Source organism: Chanodichthys erythropterus, chromosome 8 (genome assembly GCF_024489055.1).
Source record: "Chanodichthys erythropterus isolate Z2021 chromosome 8, ASM2448905v1, whole genome shotgun sequence".
In the NCBI taxonomy this organism is placed as follows: domain Eukaryota; kingdom Metazoa; phylum Chordata; class Actinopteri; order Cypriniformes; family Xenocyprididae; genus Chanodichthys; species Chanodichthys erythropterus.
This window is the reverse complement of record NC_090228.1, coordinates 4,941,507-4,962,685: the sequence shown is the minus strand read 5'-3', so window position 1 is coordinate 4,962,685 and position 21,179 is coordinate 4,941,507. Positions and strand designations below refer to the sequence as shown.

The window sequence follows — 21,179 nt, the reverse complement described above, 5'->3', positions numbered from 1 at the left end:
CGTTTAATATGGATAATATGATATTTTTCATGTTTATTTGTGTTTATGTAAGAGCATATGCCATATTCCACAACTTTTATCTTTTTTTTAAGCAGTGGGGTCTGTTGTGAAAGCTTTTGGATATGTTATATAATTTATCATCTAAAATAAAATTAACCGGAATGTAAAGTGGGTTTAAAAGAACCATATTACTCTATCCAACCCTTAAATGTTTTTTTTACGTTCTCAAAGGTTTTCAGATTCTCCACTATATTCCTCAAACTTATACCATTCAATGAAATTTTAACTAATATTTTATTATATTTAGCTTTAACGAAATATTTAGTTCTCAACAATTTAGAATATAACCCTGTTTAACCCACTACATTATTGTCCTATAAAAAAAAAAAAACGTTTTACCTTCTTCGGTAAAAATATAAATTGTGAATTATGATTTTTATTTTTTTTGACCTCCTCAGGTTGATGAGCGACATTTTTCTAGTGACTGAGCATCTCATTTCACTAACCATTTGTTGAAAAAGTAATAAAAATGCTGTTTTTCAATGAACATGCCATGTATATTTATTAGGTACATTATTAGATTTAAGGAATATTTATGAGCTAGTCAGGAGTTTTAACAGACACAGCTTCAGTGATGGCAGAAAAGAACATCTGGGACACAAACAGAGTGACATGGGCTGTGGGTCGCTGGCAGGCATGAAAACTCTCCGCAGCCTTGAAGAAGAGCAAAGGAAAGGTTCCTCTTTCCGTCTGCGTCTCCCTCTGGGGAATGAGGGCTCTGTAGCTTTATTTGATTTTCAAAAGTGCCCATAAACCTTTGCTGCTACCCGTGACCCTGGGGAGGACACGAGACACAAACTCTCTCACACACACTCACAGTGTGGAGTGTGTGAGTGTGTGATTGTGACTGATAGTCGTCATAATGCTTGCAGACATGCTGTCTCTCAGTGTACGTTTTGGTGAGTGTGTGTTTGCAGTGAGGGGGTGGAGTGTCTCCTTTGGGCTTTGTTATTATTAAATGCATAAGCTGACATTTGTTTTCTCTCCTGTAACTCTACACCAGTGCAATATTCATAGGAGTATCAGTTACAAGCGCCTCACAAATGGCTGACATTAATTAAGTAAATGCTCCCAATTCCATTAAAATGTTTGTTAATCTGGATTATTGCTGTTAGGAGTTGACGTACCATAATTGTCTTATTCCTAAGCAGCTATAATGCATTTAATGGCACAGCAGATGTTAACGCTATTTGTGTATTCATATTTGGGTGTCTAATTAAGTATGGTGGCAAAAATGTAAAATGGAACTGCATTTACAACCTGTTTGACTTCCATAAAGTGATATATTTCCAAGTGAAAGTAGATATTTAATGAGGGAAAAAATGTGACATTTTTATTTTATTGCCGCGCCAGTTTCCGTTTTGTGCAGAACTCCTCCCCTTCTGAAGCATGACCAGCTCCCATTGGCTGAAACTTGGTGGTCTTGGTGATGTAATCCGAAAAGGAAAGTCGTTTCAGAGGCAGAAAAAGTGTTTATATTTTGATGAAATCTACATTTTATATTTTAATTTCCTTGGAATAATGTGGTCAAATGAATTGTTTACAATAAGACTGGGAACTTCTCCATTGGTTGAGACTTGGTGGCCTTGATGTCATCAGAAAAGGAAAGTTGTTTAAAAGGCAGAGATATTTTGAGGGTTTATATTTTTATGAAATCTACATCAGAACATGCACTGATGAATTGATCACAATAAGAACAAGAATGTGAATTTTTTTATTATTATTATTATTATTATTTGAGTTTTAAACATTCTTTGTTCAGTATAAAACCCCTTCTCATTTTCTTTTAACAAAACAAAAAATGGCATAATAATGGAAATAGCAATGAAAGGCAAGGATAGAGAAGGGATTCTTGCGTTTTTTAAAATACCGTGCTGTCTTTGAGCACGGTTACCGATCCCTGGAGTACAATACGCTCTGAAAAGCAATGATGCACACACACATTCATTAAGCTGAGCTCTCTCCAGCTCTTTACTGAATCAATCAGCAGAAGTGCGATGTACTGCCTGAGCTCCATTCCTCCCCCACCTCCTTCTCTCGCCTCTTCTTTTCTTTCATTCATCTCACCCCACATTTCCAGTCACAGCTGTCATGGTGTCATGTCACGCTGAATTAAAATTCACTGTACATCCCGGCACTCTCAAAGACGGATGACGGCGTTCCAGTTTAGAGTGCCATTTTAAAGTCTTTTAAAAGAGGGCTGTGAGGGCATGTGTGTTTTCTCTTGTTTTCTTGCAGCTCTGTTTTCCAAGATGTAGAGGTAATTAATTGAGAGTAACAGTTAACAGATTAATATACCCGTAAAGTAATTCACTGATGGTTTGATTAAGTCAGTAATGAATGAAAATGCGTTCATCAGCTGATTGAGTTATGGAGTCGTTAAACGACTGTCACATCTGGTTATGCTTTCGTTCCAGGCACCTGTCGCGTTCTGGGTTGAAGGAGCTCGTCAGAATTTCCTGCCCGTTTGTCAAACGAGCTTGCGTCATCTCGTTACATGTAAGTAGCTACATTTTTACTGCCAAATGTTGCAATGCTTCTTTTGGCAATGCACATTCTGAATTTAGCTTTTATTCCTTATAATGTGCAGTTACCTAGTGATTTGCAAAATTCCGGGAATTTTCAAAGTTGGAAACGTTCCATGGGAATTAATGGGAATAAACTGGAAATTTGCAAAATTGCAGGTTAGCCTATAACAGAGAACTTAAATGTACAGTAGTTGAAAACATCTGCAGCATAATCTTGGTTAAAACAACCAAATTGAATGCAAATTCAGTTGAATTTCTACCCTGCTCTTTCCTCAATCACATGCAAATAGCTCACACACCCCTGAATCTGCTTTCATTTTACATTTTGAATGGGACTTTTTGGGTGGGATTATAAGAAATCTGTTTATTTTATTCAACATTCATGCTTTTTGTTGTTCAGTAAACAATTCGATCGCATCAAAAATGTAATTTTTTTAATTTGTATTAGTTTATTAGTTTAGTCTGTTTATGATCAAACAAAATGTTTATATTTATGTTTGTATATGATACAGACTGTAAAAATTACCACAATCTTCCAATTAATTCCCTTTAATTCCCATAATTTCCATAAAGTTTCCAACTTGGAATATTTCCAGAATTTCCCATCTTAACTTCCCATGGACATTTTCCACCCCTTTACAACCCTAGTGGTTAATAATCTGGGCTGGATTATACTTCGAATTTTAACCCCATGTAATCAATCATAATCACATTTTTGTGTCTTTTAGTTCATGTCTGTTTGCTTTGAACACATCTATATATTCTTGCAAACAACTAAAAGCTGGGAAAATAGACTCTTAGTGTATTTGTATTTACAATTTACTGGCTTTCTTTTTTTTTTTCTTCAAAAAAAAAATTAATTATACATGCACCTATTTAAAGGCACAATATGTAAGATTTCTGTGTTAAAATATCCAGAAACCACTAGAAGAATGTTATACAGTATGTTTTGTTGAGCAAATTTAACCAAGACACAGACCGTGTCTGTGCGTCGCCTATCAATGACATCATACCCGTGTTACCCTCGATTGCCGGTTTTATTTTGTAGAAACCACGGAAACACCAAATATATTATGCGTTTTATTACACAGGGGAGCAACTATTTGGATACATTCATTGACAGAAAACTAATCATTGTTATATAGCTCAACAGAGTCAAAAAAGTCTTATTGTTTAAATCTCGTTTTCTTGATTTACCGTGAGTACCACGTTTTACCATGCCTAATATCGATCTAGCTTACTGCAGTGTGCACCAAGTGTCTCATAGCAGCCGCCGAGCGAACGCTCAGAGTAGCATTATAACAACTTTCAACACACAAATGTATCTAATATGATAAAACAGAGCTGTGTTACCCCACATACACATGACGGAAGAAGCAGAAGTGCTTGTCTGCGGCACAATAAAAGCTGCAGTGTGTCGTGCTCGTCTCTCATTAGCAGTCGCTCCAGCGGCCTCGTTTCGCTCCAACGGCTTTCAGCCACACCCTGCTTCATACTACAGTAATGTTAATAAATCTTTAATACATTAGCTCATCCATGAATATGATTTCTGCCCGAGTCTTGTCAGATTCTTTTTCACCGGCTGTAGATGTGAAGACAACACCTCCCATGATTCAGCGAAATCAAGGCGTCATCAAGCTACGCCTTTGTTTTGAAAAAGCGACCTCTAGCAGCGGAAATTACATATTGTGCCTTTAATGTTTAGTTATTTATATTATTTTTATAAACCTTTTTATTTTTATATACCTATTTAATTTTATTATTTTATTTTCTTGTTTTTATTATTTTATTATTGGTTTATTATTTTCAAGAATCATTTTTATTCCATTTAAATCAGCATTGACAGTTCAAACCCCATGACCTCATGGGCTTATTTGAAGCTAGTTTTTTTTTTTCACTGCGTTTTTCTGCAGGTTACAGTCATCATGTCTTTCCGCTTATGGTTGATGGGTGGATCCATGCCGCTGTTCTCAGAGCAAGACAATCCAGCATCCTTCTCTCCATATCTGCTCACCAGGTCAGTCGATATTGAACGCGATATTGCGTGGCTTATCAGTGAACTACGGCTCTGATTTGATCTACTTTAATTATCTTATGTAAGGACTATTAATATTATCCGAGTGATTTCATTAAAATACCTTTTAAATGAAGAAAGAACTTTCATTTTTGGGTGAACTAACCCTTTAAAATACCTATTTTATGACATGTTTGGGGTTAGATCTCACTTGAGTCAGAAAGAAACCATTGAAAATACCATAGCAGCGCCCTAGCTACCACCCAGAATATTCTAGTAACTGCTTAGTAACCCAGAACAGTCTTAGCATTATATCACCTCATTCATTTTCTTCAGAAAATGTAAAAATCGTTTTACGAATTTTTAAACATTACATTTAATCATTAAGCAAATCTTTGCTGTCTTTTTAGGTTTCTTACATACTGCTACCTGCTCTCCTTCAATGCCTGGCTCTTACTGGCTCCCATAGTGCTTTGCTACGACTGGCAGGTAAATGGCATCAACAGATACACACTGAAAAAAATGACATACTAATAAATGTTTGATGATTGCATGATTTGTGATTGACAGGTAGGAAGCATTACTTTAGTGGAGTCTCTGTGGGACGGACGGAATATTGCTTCCCTGACTTTGGCTTTCGTCATGCTGGCTCTAAGCCTGAACTGCGTTACACGCCTACAGGTGAGCGCGCACACATTTCCACATGTCAAGACAAACCGCCGAGACCACGTCTCCACAGACTCGATCTGTCATAATTTATGAAAAACACACACACTAACGTACCTTTCCTGTTTTGATGGGCATAAAAGCCTTCACTCATGCTGTCTCACATCCCACTGTTCAGTCGTTCTTCCCTTCCATGCGCTCCCAACGCAATTCTTCACAACTCATCGCCATAGCAACCCTTGAAAAATTTCAGCGATTGTGTAAATGAGTGCAAAAGCTCACGTGAAGCAGATGTTTGCCGTGAGCTAATGCACACTTTCCTCACGCAGGTTGCACTTGATTTTTTTTTTTTTTTTTTTTTTAATAGGTTATTCAGTTCTTCAGGGGATTATTTCTGCTCATCTCGATCATGCAAATTTTGTGAGGCACATACGCTGACGGTGAAATTAATACATTTTCATATGGCATATAAATGTAATTTTAGCATCAAAGACACTGGAAAAATTAAAAGTACCGAAACTGCTTGCAAATCTTTATTAGCACCATTATAGTTTCAGCCAAAAAACATCAACTTTGTTGTTGCAGTCAAAGACCTTTGTTAAGCATTTTATAATATTTGAAAATACCTGAATAAAAAAATCTTTGACCAAACAGTCACAGTTCCTACCTGTCTTAAGGTCTGTTCAGACCAAGGACAATAACATATAAAATAAAAATCATTCTGATTTTAAAAGAATAGCAGAGTTCACACCACAACTATAACAATAACGGCACAGAGAAATAATATCGCAGGAATCGCTTTATAATGATTTTTTTTCCAGCTGATGAACGATAAACACATTGACAGCCAATCAGAATCCATCCTGCTTAAAACAGCTTTAGCATTTAAAAGCAACAGATGACTTAAACTGCAGCGCGCACTTAGAATAAACAGAACGATATTGTCTGTTAGTTTGGATACTAATAGTTATAGTTAGGGGTTCTGAAACCTTATTGTAATTGTTACATTTTCCAAGGATCAGCATTCTCCCCTAAAAGTGATCAGGCAGACCAAACCGTAAGTTGTAGAGACTTGAAACTGAACCGTTACGCTTAAAGGGGCTCTATGTAAGATTTTTACTTTATTAAAGCTTAAAAATATCCCAATATGTTTGCAGATATTTAGGAAACATGCTGAGTTCACCTATTTGTTTCTCAGAAAAACAATGCTACAGCCAGATATTCTACTTTGAAAATATGCGTTCCGTGTCGGAATGTCTGCTTTTGTTTTGGTCTGTGTGAAACATGTGCTGCCAGTTTATCCAATAGTATTTCGACATCACAGGTTGCCAGTTGGCGGAAAACATCGTGTATTGTAGCCATGGAAACCAGCAAACAAATCGGTCAGAGAATCGCAGATTCTACCTGACCTAAAACCCTCTGCATCCATCTAAATATCTCTATGAACAACAGCATATTAAAACAGATAAATCAACTCATCAGCTTACAGTGTGCAAGTCTCCTCAGCGTTCATTGTCAATTGCACTCCCTATTGTTGCTGGCAACCGCGTCTTTGAACGAGGGGGCGGGCCAAACAATATTTTGAATTTGGACTGCAGTACCTATTTTGAACACTGGGTGTCATTATTACATAGAGGCCCTTTAAGGATGATTATACTTCTGCGTCGGACATACGCCATAGGCTCTGCGCCGTAGGCTACGCGTCTGTTTTCATTTATACTTCTGTGTCGTAGTCCACGTCGAAGTGCATGCAGACCACTAGTAGGCACTGTCCGCGGTCATGTTGAGTATCAAGCCGAAGAAGCATCTTGTCATGTACATTGTCAGAGAAGCTTACAAATAGAAGCGGCAAATAGGTAACGACTTTTGTTGCAGTATGACTTGCAGTATGTCCCCTGAAACAGAGCAATTTTTCATTCCTATGGAAGTTGAAAACGCTCACTCTTCTCCGATTGCTCTGCGCCAGTTTTTTAACCAGAGGGAAGGGTTCTAGCCGACCAATCACAGCGCGGTCCGCGTAGAATTGACGCATTATGCTACACACAGCCTATTCCGTAGCTATGGCGTACACTTGATGCAGAAGTGTAAATCAGGCAATTAGGCTCAAGTGACTTATGCTGTTGGAATCCTTGGCTCAAGACGGATAAAATGCATTCTTGGGATCACTCGCCATTATGGCGAAAATTTTGGGTATGTTGGATTTTTTGAAAAAACTACTTTTGCGAACTAGTCCTAGGTTTTTGACATGATCGGAACCAAACCAGTGCAGCAAGATTCTCTGGAGTCTCATTGTCAATAATTATCAAAAAAAGGTTGAAATTTTGATTCACAGTCCTAAGGGCCGCCAAAACGTTCCACTTTTACTAAAATGGTTATATCTTGTGAACGGAATGAGATATTTTCACCAAAGTCAGCATATTTGGCGGTACTATAAAAGGAAAAAAAAACACGTAAATGGCTATAAATACTCGCCCGTAGGTCCGTCAGGCCATCTGATCATTCTGGCTACTGCCACCTGCTGGTACGGAAAGGCATTTCATCTTACTCAGATGCAGAATGGACGTGCTACTTGGCCGTCGGCTGTCAAGCGTCAGTTTGTTGTGTCAGGGCAACTTTGGATCCAGACGCTGCCGACGTGAGCCATCCCCGCAATCTGCTTTCGTCGCCGCTAGTTCGTCAGCTTGGTGTGTTCCTTCCTTTAGAGACATATTGCAGATGAGCAAACACTCTTTCAGATGTAAATGCAGACATCAAATAGACATCTCAGTGATGTATGTGTGCTATCAGGGATTTCTATGCACTGAACAAGCCAAAATGAGTAAGAATAAAACAGATAATAGCAAAGCATTCAAGGTTTTATGAGACCTTGAGAGCTTCAGCCACCAATAAAACATTTACAGGCTCATTTTATAAAACATTTGAGGAACTGCGAGAGGATGTCAGTCAGGTTTCGTCGACCCCCAGAATGCTCTTTTAGTTGTTTGCCGCTGTGTTGGCGGTGTCCTTGAGGGATCTTTTAGAAATGTTCACATTTCTCTGTTCCAGTCCTTGAGTTTGTGGAAAGAAATAGGCAGTGTGTTTCCTCGTTACTAGAATGGCTGATCCGACTCCACATAAAGAAACTGAGAGAGAGGGAAAGAGAAAGAGAGAGAGAATATTCCAGTCCCTGATCAGCAGATCTCATATCTACTGACTGAATAATTCATATGTGTGTCTGAGACAAGCTGGCAGACCAATGTCAGTAAACTGCCTGCTCCTTTTACTGATTGAGTTGAGGTGTGTAGATGTGTGCAAATGTTTAATATAGGAAAAAAAACTGGTTTTCTCATTCCGTTTATAGAGACAACAATTTCAGATTTCATATTCTATAAATGTTTCACAAGTGGACTGGAGGATCAGTTCAAACTGTATACAAAGTCTTAGTATTTAAATAATACTAAAATAACAAAAATAACACTGTTCAAACTTTGTACAGACTCCTCTGTAACGCAATCAGAGGTTCTTGCTTACATTGAAGATCTTTGAATCTTTTTCAAATCATGCTGGACACATGATCCAAATTTTGTAATGTTAAATCTAAATTTCTTTATAATCTTCGACTTCATTTTTGTGCTCCTCGTTTTTTATCAAGGACTATACTTGTAGCATTATATCAGTGGCAGCGTCTTGTATTATCACACAACTATGCTTCTTACCTCTGGAAGGGGAAAGATGATAGAAAGGAACTGAAGGGCTGAAAAGTCAAGGTGAAAGAGAATAAAGGAAGTGCTGAGGGGAAGAACCAAAATAAGTCTTTAGTGTGCCTGTGAATGGAGTTTGGCCCAGTGACATTTTGGGTTCTGCGGATGACCTCTGTTTGTGCTGCCATGACAACAGATGGCAACTGGCAAAAAGGATAATGCCAAAGCTATCATCATTCTCATGACCCAGCTTTAGCCCTCTAATATTTCCCAGAAAAACATAAGCTTGTAGGCTCTGTGTATATGAGTGTTGTCTGGTTTTGCTTCTTTCTGTCTGTTTATGTTGCTTTCAATTTGTATTGAAGGGGTATTGACGCACCTAACATTAAAGTTTTTAATATATTTTTATATTGTAATAATTTTACATTTAATCTCCAAATTAATGTAGAAACAACATAAAGACTATATATTTTAAAGATTTGATCTAACAGGTAGGAAATATACATAAAATGAATAAAGAGATTCACAGACAGCACGCTAGTACAGATTTAAGTTAAATGGTTTAATAGCACTCAAATGAATGATAGTGTGGTCATGTAATGTAACGCTAGCTAAAGGATGACTGGAAAAATGGATCCAGCTTTAATTGCGATAAATATTTTTAATATATCTGTCAAAATTAATGTGTTAACGCATGCAATTAATTTTTTTATCTTATATATATATATATATATATATATATATATAATATATATAATAAAATATCAGAAAAATTTATATCATGCATTGAACTATGTAGCTCTTTTGAATTGAACTTAAAAAGCATAGTTTTCACTGAAATATGGCCACGCCTTCATCATGTAAGACCTGATCAGCTGTGCCAGCGATTCATCCTGATTACTTTCCAATCTGTCTCCTCAGGAATGTTTACTAGGCTAATTATCTCATGCAAAACACACAAAGACACAAACAAAGAGTTGATTGTACTGATTTGTGACCGTGAATATTATCAGCACATTTTGTTTATTTCTGGGTACAGTTGTTGCATGTCAGGATGTCTGCACATTTGTTGCTGAACCTCAAGTTAATTAACGTTTTTGATGGACTGGAAGGCAGAAATCAATATTAAAACATTCATATATTGTTTGTGGATATGGGAATGAAACTCCAGACAATGGCTGTGGTAATATTGTTTACCTTTTTAGCAGCGTATCGGCCTATTCAAAATAAACCGAGCATGATACAGTTATGATTTCACCCCCTACACCACCCCAACCTCTCTCGCTCTAGCTCAGATTTCATATCCAATTCATATCTCTGTATTGACCCTTCAATCCTCAACTGTCAAATTTAATGAACTTATACATCGATAAAAACAACGCTAGCTCATATTTCAAGGATACACACACTCAAATAACACTAATAAAGATATGGAAGCTCTGTAGTGGAAGTATTGCTTGGGCAGTAAATAATGTGTCAGTCAGTGTGTATGCGTTTGTGTTTGCTTAATTTATGTTGCCTGTCAAGCAACACTATTGCTATTGCTCATGTGTAGGGTTAGTGATTTAAACAACCCCCTAATTTACAATATTAAACTTTAGCACATATTTCACGTCACATTGTTTGTGCTGCAGACATAAGTGATACCTCAAATCATACGGTTTGTTGAGGAGATGTGTGCTTTTACTTTTACCATTACAACACAGTTAAAATCCACTCAGAATACCATACCAACATGCTTACAACACTCCGAATACCGTAGCAACTTCATTGCAATACTCTAGCAACCTCACAGCAACACAGTTAACCACTCAGAATACCATAGTGACCTCATAGCAACACCCTAACAACCTATGCAACACTGTTAAAAAACACTCAGAATACCATACCATCATGTTTAAAACACTTACGATACCTTATCAACTTCATTGCAATACCCTAGCATCCTCTCAGCAACACAGTTAACCACTCAGAATAGCATGGCCTCCTCATAACTCCCTAACAACCTAAGCAACACAGTTAAAACCCACTCAGAATACCATAGCAACACCCTAACAACCTAAGCAGCACAGTTAAAAACGATTTAGAAATACCATACCAGCATACTTACAACACTCCGAATACCGTAGCAACTTCATTGCAATACCCTAGCAACCTCACAGCAACACAGTTAACCACTCAGAATACCATAGTGACCTCATAGCAACACCCTAACAACCTAAGCAACGCAGTTAAAAAACACTCAGAATACTGTAGCAACTTCATTGCAACACTGTAGGAACCTCATAGCAACACAGTTAAAAACCACCCAGAATACCATAGTGACATCTTAGCAATGTGCTAGAAACAGTCTGAATACCTTAGCAACATCATAGCAACACCTTATCAACGCAGTTAAAATCCACTCAGATTACCATATCGACCACATAGCAATGTGTTTAAAAAAAAAACACTCAATACCTTACCAACTTCATTGCAACACCCTAGCAACCTCATAGCAACACAGTTAAAAAACCACCCAGCATACCATAGTCACTCAGCATCTTCATAGCAACACCTTAGCAACAAAATAGCAATGTCTTAATTTTGTGGCTGTGGGTTTTGCATAGGCAAGCATCACTGACATTTTCTGAAGGAAATGTAAAAATCTTTTGGCTTTGTTTTTTTTTTTTCTTGTTGATCTAACAGCAAACAACCTCTGGTTTCTCTCTCCATATCTCACTTTTCCTCTGTCTCTCTTTTTGTGTAGAAGATGAAAGGGACGGAGGTGTTGGTGGGCGTGCTGTTCCTGGTCTTTCCCTTCATCCCAGCCAGTAATCTGTTCTTCCGCGTGGGATTTGTGGTGGCGGAAAGAGTTCTCTACATGCCCAGGTTTGTGTGTGTGTGCACGCCTGTAAAAATATATTGCGACAGCCAGAGAAAATGTCCTTTAAAAACATTCCTTGCTCTGCAAAAGACTTTTTTTTTTTTTTAGAGCTTTACAAATTCAGCCCCCATTTTTCTCTCCCTCGTTCTCCTTCATCCCACTGATAACGGTACATAATCTGTCTTGAGCCCTGCTTCCCATAATGCACCACTGATCTGTTATAAGTGTGTGTGTGTGTGTGTGTGTGTGTGTGTGTGTGTGTGTGTGTGTGTGTGTGTGTGTGTGTGTGTGTGTGTGTGTGTGTGTGTGTGTGTGTGTGTGTGTGTGTGTGTGTGTGTGTGTGTGTGTGTGTGTGTGTGTGCGTGTGTGTTTGTATTTATGTGAACTGTAGCGATTAAACAGAAATTTGAACAATGAGGCGAGGTATTTAATAGAGGTTATTCAAAAATGATCATATTAGCTCAGAGTGCAGCGGTGACCCGGCAAACAGCCACATACACACATAAATACATCTACACACTGCATTAGATCCCTGAGTACACTTGGTTATGAGTAATGAGCAGTTTCTGCTCAGTGAATTTAATGGCCTATGTTAGGATCAGATGGGCACTTATCTTGGCATTTAGGCAGCCATTCTCTATGCATGCTGGGTAAATATTAGTAACACTGTCTTTGTTAGCGCCAACAGCAATAGTAATCAGACACGTGAGGGCGGCACTGCGGCTCAGAAGCCAAACCATTTATACACACTTACAGCTTCAGACACACACACGCACACATCAGCACACCGCTATGAGAGGAATGTGAGGAACTCTCAGGCTCTGATTCACTTTTCACGTGTCTATGGAGAATCTCACAATGTCATATTTTACCTCAGATTCCAAGGGAAAACATTTTATTTTATTTTGCATAATGAAAATTAAGGCTATTTTAACCTTTGTGCATCAATTAAAAAAGTTACACATAGGCGCATAGTGGACAAAAATGTCCATGTCAAAAAACTCATATCATAAAAATTCGAAGATTGGGAGCACAGACTTAAAGGGATAGTTCACCCAAAGTTCGGTTTGTGCGAGAAACCAAACATTATTTATATAATTTTTTACCTCTAATACACCACTATGTTCATCTTCGTTCAGCTTCCGGCTAGTGAGGTCTGATCGCGCTCTGATAACGGAAGTGATGTCTCGCACTCATTGAAGTATATGGGCGAGACATCACTTCTGTCACCAGAACGCGTTTTTTGACCTCACTAACAGGAAGCTGAACAAAGTTGGACATAATGGTGTATTAGAGGTAAAAATTATATAAATAATGTTCGGTTTCTCGCACAAACCGATCGTTTCGTGTCTTAGGACATGAATGTGTCGTCACGAGCCGCAGGTTTTAATTTTGATTTGTCTAAGCAAGTTTTATTTACTGTTATAGTTGAAGTTCCCATCCACTGCTATTATTTGACTGACAGACGGCAGCGGTTGCAGTTAAAAATCATAATTTGCGTTCGACTGAAGAAAAAAAGTCACCCACATCTTGGATGCACTGGGGGTAAGCAGATAAACATCAAATTTTCATTTTTGGGTAAACTATCCCTTTAAGTTTGATCTCATTTTAAAGAAGACCCTTGGCAGATTATTATATGATTTTATTTTATTTTTTTAAAGTGAAACCAAAAGAAAGTTATAAAGGTTTAAGTTTATGAAAATATACTTTATATAAAATATATATTTTATGAAACATAACCATAAATCTAAACAAATTGTGTTCCAAATTTGAGGTTGATATCTCAAAAAATGAGCTTTCAGTAAGATTTTGTTTGGGTTCATTAGATGCCAGCAAAACTCCACTGGTACACACAGTGGTTGGATTTGTGATTTGCGGTACAGTGGAGTTTTTCTCTCTCAAATATTACAAGCACACACATTTTTTTTTTTATTACACATCCATTCCAACACACCCACACAATTATAGCTGCATAATTTATCTAATTGCCTCTATAATATGCAGAAGCAGAAAACAGGAATAAAGTGAGTATTTGCTTTATGGGCCAAACCCGAGAAAATGGCACAATCTAGTAAGAAAAAAAAAAAAAGTACATTTTGAAGCCTTTCCAACAGAATGAAAGCCTATTAACAAAGATTAAGGCTCATTTTTGTCCTTAAGGTCCTGAGAGGAACTATTTGTGTATCTAGTGCAAAAGATTTTTTAAAGGAAATGGGGGTGAAATAGTAAAATTCCAATAAAATACACACCTGAGCCAAAAAAAAAAAAAGAGAAAAATGTATTTCTTTATAAAAATGTATATAAAATATTTTTTCTTAATTGGAAATACAGTTTCTTGTTTTGTTCTTTTAATTTTGAGGTGAAATATGACATCTAACCCTAAGTATTAAACATAGGCTACATATTAAAATTCGTCCCGCATTATTTGTGCGACGTGAATTTTGCTGTACATTTTTTAAAGGGGTCATGACAATCAAATTTGCCTCGATCTTTTGTCATATAAGAGGCCTTTGTTCATCCAAAAAGCATTTATTTAATTAAGCTCCAAAACAGCTCGTTTTGATATTGTGGGATCTACATGTGCAAATACATTTGCATATGACTGCCTCCACAGCAAGACATCAACATCATCACACCATAGGCCCCGCACACCGGCATTCAGTCGCTTAACGGCTGACATTTGCCTACACTGGATGTGAGCAGTGTTGCCAAGTCCACGTTTTCCCACACTTTTCATGTCCGCGAGTTGAAGCGACCCCAAATAACATTATATTTACCCCCTGCAACGCAATTTTTACAGAGGGACCCCCTGAAATGCGATTGGGCTAGTTTTGGTCTAGTTTTGAATAGCAATTGGGCGGGTTTTGTTGTGAAAACCTGGCAACCCTAGATTGAGTCACTTTAAAATCAAATAGAAACCATTATAATCACTGATTCTGTCTACACTGATACAGTATACAGACACGCATTCAGTTTCTGACATTTTTCACGCACATTTAACAGGATAAATGAAGGAATGTTCACTTCGTCGCGTCCAGTTTAAACAGCTCATTTGAGTCTCTGTACAGACTTCAGAAGGATCCCAGCATCGGAAACAAGTGGATGGTTTATTTTAATGGTGTTCGGATTGCGTTGCATGCTTATATGTTTGTTCTGAGCATATGGAGAGATTGCAAAGAAACTTTTGTTGGGTTTTTTTGTACAAAAAACTTTTGTTGAAATTAAACAGAAGCTACAGTTCATTTCCTCCCTATTGTGTTGCATATCTGAGTGACACAAATTATCGAAAAAGAAAAAAGGTTGGGCAGAGACTTTGTTTTATGCGTCGGTTGTTGATAAGATGTAGGCAGATCTGAATACAAGCTTACTTTTGACTGTAATAAAACGACAGGGTTTAAGCAAAGTCTGTTGTTTCACCGGATGATCAAGTTTAGACATTTTGACTAAGAATTACTAGGTCATAAAAAAATAAAGCATACGCATGCATTTAGAAAATGGACAGAGTGAATTTTCATTTCATGCCGACTTTGAGGCTATTATTTCCTATCCATGGTAAAATATGCAAAAACAATCATATTGACTTATATAGAAGGAAGGACCTAAACTATATCTGGAGACCAAAATATCATAGAGCATAGCGATAGTAAAAAACACTCTGCATATTGTAGCAACCAAATAACAACACCTTAGTGGATGCAAGTTTTGCACAGGCAAGCATACTCACATCTTCTTCAAAAAATCTAGTTCAACTGATGTATCTTCAGAACAGAATTGCAAGACAAATTCATTTGAACTGTGAATGTACCACATGTTTCAGAAGTGTGTGTGTGTGTGGGAAGCGGTAAAAGTGTGTGTGAAGCCGCAGGAGTCCTCATATGTTCTGTTTGTGTGGAGTGGGTGTTGACGGGGAAAGGGAGGTGTCTCCTTCCAAATATACGTTTCCTGTGCAGCAAAGCAGAGAGACAAAGAAAGAAAATGAGATTGGAAGGATATTGAATCCAAATTAAGCCCCAAAGACATTTTGAACTTTCTCATTCCGTCGACACTGTGGGAAATTCATATAATTGTGTTTGACTTGAGCCGTTTTTGACCGTGTCCACAGTGACACCAGCGTCTTTGTGAGACGCGGAATCGGATCAGCCGCTTTCCTGTGGATAAAGAATTGTCCTTCTCATGTTTACCTTCAAATATGCGCTCTGGTCAACAAATTTAATTCACAGATGTGCTGGAGAGACTTTTTATGTGCTTTTGTGTTTGTATATGGCCATGATTGTAGATCATACTGCAAATAAGACTGCAAAAAAAAGACATACATTTTCATTCAATAATTGTATAATTTAAATACATTAATAATTTATGATATTTATACAACATTTTTATCCTGTAATATATATATATATTTTGTAATATTTTGAATATCTACTACATTATACTGTGTATATATATGACATTTTATATTGTAAATTGTTATTTAAAATGATTGTTTATTATGCATTTATTATACATTATTGTATTAAATATATTATTTAATATGCAGAATAATCCATGCAAAATAATATTTTACTAATTTATGGGAATTCATGTCATTTTAATTATTTCTTTCCTATGATTTTGTTGTGAAAAACTACACTTTTAAATATCAGTGCATATTTTTTCATTCAGCATTTGTGCCACACACTTAAAGGATTAGTCCACTTTTAAATAAACTTTTCCTGATAATTTACTCACCCCCATGTCATCCAAGATGTCCATGTCTTTCTTTCTTCAGTCGAAAAGAAATTAAAGTTTTTTTTCCATATAGTGGACTTCAATGGGCACCAAACAGTTGAAGGTCAAAATTAGTTTCTAAAAATTAGTTCAAAGTTCGACCTGTGGAGGGCAGTAATACACTTAGCAGTGTCTACACTGCCAGAATTCTAATAGAGAAGAAGAAGAAAGCTAGTTCAAGATGAGTATTTATGGTTAAAACTTATATAATTTTCCATTTTGCTTTTTTTTTTTTTTTTTTTTTTTTTTTTTTAAGAAAATGAGCGATGGTTTCACTAGATAAGACCTTTTTTTTCATCTGGGATCGTGTAGAACAATTTGAAGCTGCAGTGAAACTAATTTTGACCTTCAACTGTTTGTTGCCCATTAAAGTCTACTATATGGGAAAAAAATGGAATGTTTTTATCAAAAACTTTAATTTTTTTTCGACTGAAGAAAGAAACACATGGACATCTTGGATGACATGGGGGTGAGTAAATTATCAGGAAAAGTTTATTTAAAAGTGGACTAATCCTTTAAATGATACTACAGATAGGTTCATAGATACTTTCAAGAGTTGTATGATTTTTAAGGTAACTCATTTGTTCCCAGTCTTATTTTGAATATTCTCTTGCATGCATACACATACAATTTTATATATCACCGTTCTTCATGAGAGTTTCACTGTCTGCCCCTGGGAAATGGTTCATATCTGTATGTGAAGTCTAAATCTTTTCTGTTTGGTTATCACCATCTTTGAGTTCTTTAGCATTAGCACCCATAGTTAAAAAAAAATATGCCATTCTCCACCCACCCTCAATACTCTCTACACTACATTACCTGTTATACACAAAGGCCTGTTTAAAATCTATGCAGTGTTGCTCACATTACAAAGGCTTTTTTTTCTATAACAAAACTCTCTGTGGATCTGTCCAGTATGGGTTACTGTGTTCTGGTGGTGCATGGGCTGAACAGACTGTATTCAGTGGTCAGTCGGTGGGGAGCGGCCGCACTAACTGTGTCCATGCTGGTTGTCCTCCTCCTCTTCTCCTGGAAGACTGTCCAACAGAATGAGATCTGGCTCTCCAGAGAAGCCCTGTTCAGGTGTGTTCATATTCAGTTCCTGCTGGAAGATCCAGAAAAAAACAGTTTAAGATAATAGCTGGGTTTTGCAACACAATAATATGTTTCTAGCTGGTTTAGTTTGAGGACCTGGCTGAGCTATTAAGGCCTTTTTCATTCTTCGCTTGGGGGTGAAAAGAAGTTTGAAATATGTCAGCATCTTTATACTGTTAGCGAACATCCCAATGCCACCCACACTGCTGAGAGTGATAGTTAGATGAAATATGTGCTGTGTGCTTTCCTCTCAATATTAAAATAAACACAACAACAAAAATGACAGTGGTGAGAAAACTGCAGTTAAGAAAGCATCTGATCATAGCAATGTGGATATGTTTGTACAAGCTCTGCAAATTCATCACTCCAGTCAAGTCACGTCATGTTTAATTATATGCCACTGTATACAATAGATTTACCATATTAAACATGAAAAATAGTGAAGCAACAGAGCCACACCTACCTGTTACTGTACGTAATCGCCATGGACCAATGGTAGTTCAAAGGTGTTTACCAGCCGAAGCAAACTTTTCCAGAAAGTTCACTTTGGCAAGCTGTTTCGAACTCCGGAAATGAACACCAAAAGATTTTCCTTTTGGCCTGATTTTGTTCGAAATTACGTCACACCACTTCGGTTTCGCTTGAAGTATATTAGGGCCTTTAGATCATCTTGATCTAGCTTGTAGTCTTTCTGGTCAGCCATCTTAACCAGCATAGATCATCATAAAATAGGTAGTGACCAACTAGAAACCATCTAACACAGGTGGGCAACTCTGGCCCTCGAGATTGCAGTTTAGCTCCACCTCCAACCCTAAATAAACACACCTGAATGAGCTAATCAAGGTTTTTAGGATTACTAGAAATCTACAGACAGATGTGTTTGATCAAGGTTGGAGCTAAATTGGACCTGATCTAACATGTTCCATCTGCCATTTTGATTTTCATTCCATTTTCATTCAATTGGATTTTCTAGAATTCTTGGCCAAGATTTTATCATATTTTATTTGCCATTACATGTATATTTGCCTGTTATTATTTAGATTTAAATGCATTTAGCTTGAAATGGATTGAGTTTTGCATTCTTTGGTTTTTCATCCTTCAAAACAGTGAATGCGAAATGTTTTCTTTCTCTATGCCTACTGGGTTCTGAACTATTTTCATCCTCCTCTGTCAGGTCTGGCATTCAGACTTTACCTCACAATGCTAAAGTTCATTACAACTATGCCAACTTCCTGAAGGACAGAGGGCGAAACCAAGAAGCCATTTACCATTATAAAACAGCCCTCAGGTACTGTATGTGTATGTAGGCATGAGAACATTTTGACGCTGAATGGTTTTGTCTGCTGAAGGAAGCATTTCCAGTTGTTAGAATATGCCTTAATACCCCAGTTTTCTTCACACTCTGTTACATTAATATGAACATTAGCCATTTTTCAGTGGTCGATAATAATTCAGTTTAATTAATCTCCAGTGGTCCTCTATACTGCAAATAAATACTATTTTATAATGTATATGTAATAATTTTGTTCACACTTTAGTTTAGGGTCCAGTTCTCACCATTAACTATGACTTTTGCCTCAATAAACTCCTAATTACTGCTTATTAATAGTTAGTAAGGTAGTTGTTAAGTTTAGATATTGGGTAGGATTTAGGGATGTAGAATATGGTCATGCAGAATAAGGCATTAATATGTGCTTTATAAGTACTAATAAACAGCCAATATCCTAGTAGTATGCATCTTAATAAGCAACTAGTTAATAGTGAGAATTGGACCCTAAACTGAAGTGTTACCATCATTTTTTATACCATATTTGGTAGCATGTTGGTATGGGGAACACATATATTCACTATTAACTTTTGCCTCAATAAACTCTTAATTTACTGCTTATTAATAGTTAGTAAGGTAGTTGTTGTAGCATTTGAGTTTAGGTATTGGGAAGGATTTAGGGATGTAGAATATGGTCATGCAGAATAAGGCATTAATATGTGCTTTATAAGTACTAATAAACAGCTAATATGCATGCTAATAAGCAAATAGTTAAAAGTGAGAGTTGTTCCCCATACTAAAGCGTTACCCAATATTTTTATCCTTTGATATAAAATCATATTCAGTACCTGCTGGAAGATCCAGAATAAACCAGTTTTAAGACAATAGCTGGATTTTGCAACTAATGTTGGTTTAATAATAAAAGAATTGGTTATGTAAATCCTAATATTTTCCTCTGTATTTGTGTAGACTGTACCCTCGACATGCCAGTGCTCTGAATAATCTGGGCACGCTGACTCATCAGGCTGAGGAGGCTGAAGTTTATTACAGGAGAGCGCTGGACATTAACCCTCAGCACAACCGAGCTCTCTTCAACCTGGGGAATCTTCTGAAGTAAATACACGCTCCCTACTGCATATTACTTTGGTTGCAGACACAGTCTCAATGTCTGTGTATATGAGGGAGAGGATGATGCTGATATTGTTTCCAGGTCTCAGGGGAAGGAGGAAGAGGCGGAGAGGATGTTGAAGGAATCGATTCGGTTCGGTCCCCATTTCGCTGATGCATACTCCAGCCTTGCCTCTCTATACGCAGACCAGGTCTTGCTCTCTGTCATTTGTTCTCGATTCATTCCATTTTTTAAAAATGTTTTTTGTACTTAGCTTTTTTTTCTTTCTTTTTTGTGTGTGTAGGGACATTCAAAAGAAGCGAATGAAATTTACACCAAGGGTATTGAGAACTGTCCCGACAGTTCTGACCTCCATAACAACTATGGCGTGTTCCTGGTGGACACGGGTACGAAACTTCTTTCACTTGAAACTTGATTAACTCTATTGGTCTTTAAATGGTTGTCAGGGCATTGCTAGATGGTTGTTACTTGAGGGTGTTACTGCCCCAAATCTCTAGTGATTATTAAACACCTACATATTGTCTGTGCCTTGTAGGTCATGGGGATCGTGCAGCCTTTCATTACCAGGAAGCGGTGCGTCTCAAGCCAGCACACTATGTTGCCATGGTGAACCTGGGCCGTCTTCTTCGTTCGTCCAATGACAATAAAGAGGCGGAGCTATGGTACAAAAGGTGAGATGAGATCAAATGAAACCGTATCGTCTAAACAGTGTATCCATCTTACACAACTGTAAACTAAATCACAGACTCTCGGTTGTGTGTGTGTTTGTGTGCGTCTCACACAGGGCCCTGCAAGTGGTTCGTAAAGTGGATATCCTGACCCCTCTAGGGGCTTTATACTACAACACAGGTAGATACGAGGAGGCACTGGACGTTTACAGAGAGGCAGCCACACTGCAGCCTGACAGCACTGATATCTGGCTCGCCCTGGTGAGATTACACTGACTTTTTAGAGAAAAAAAAAGCCCACTATGTCTTTTTAAGCAATCCAACCTGTTAGGTTTGATGTTGTTATAACGGTCAGCATCTTTGAAAATGGTTTGCTTCAAGTGTTTTATAGCATATAACATCAGATTAAAGGGATAGTTCACACAAAAATGAAAATTTT

The 21,179-nt window shown here is 37.3% G+C and overlaps 1 protein-coding gene across 1 annotated transcript in view; it reads left to right on the top strand.

The window, feature by feature from the left end:
• Positions 1–21,179, top strand: part of tmtc1 (transmembrane O-mannosyltransferase targeting cadherins 1) — a 45,783-nt gene that overhangs the window by 18,125 nt on the left and 6,479 nt on the right. The window contains exons 5-16 of the mRNA XM_067391548.1: positions 2,478–2,559; positions 4,502–4,605; positions 5,013–5,091; positions 5,173–5,283; positions 11,698–11,819; positions 17,497–17,664; positions 18,851–18,964; positions 19,913–20,056; positions 20,154–20,262; positions 20,356–20,458; positions 20,608–20,743; positions 20,857–21,001. Coding sequence (XP_067247649.1) covers positions 2,478–2,559; positions 4,502–4,605; positions 5,013–5,091; positions 5,173–5,283; positions 11,698–11,819; positions 17,497–17,664; positions 18,851–18,964; positions 19,913–20,056; positions 20,154–20,262; positions 20,356–20,458; positions 20,608–20,743; positions 20,857–21,001 — 1,417 coding nt within the window. The remainder of the gene's footprint in view (positions 1–2,477; positions 2,560–4,501; positions 4,606–5,012; positions 5,092–5,172; positions 5,284–11,697; positions 11,820–17,496; positions 17,665–18,850; positions 18,965–19,912; positions 20,057–20,153; positions 20,263–20,355; positions 20,459–20,607; positions 20,744–20,856; positions 21,002–21,179) is intronic.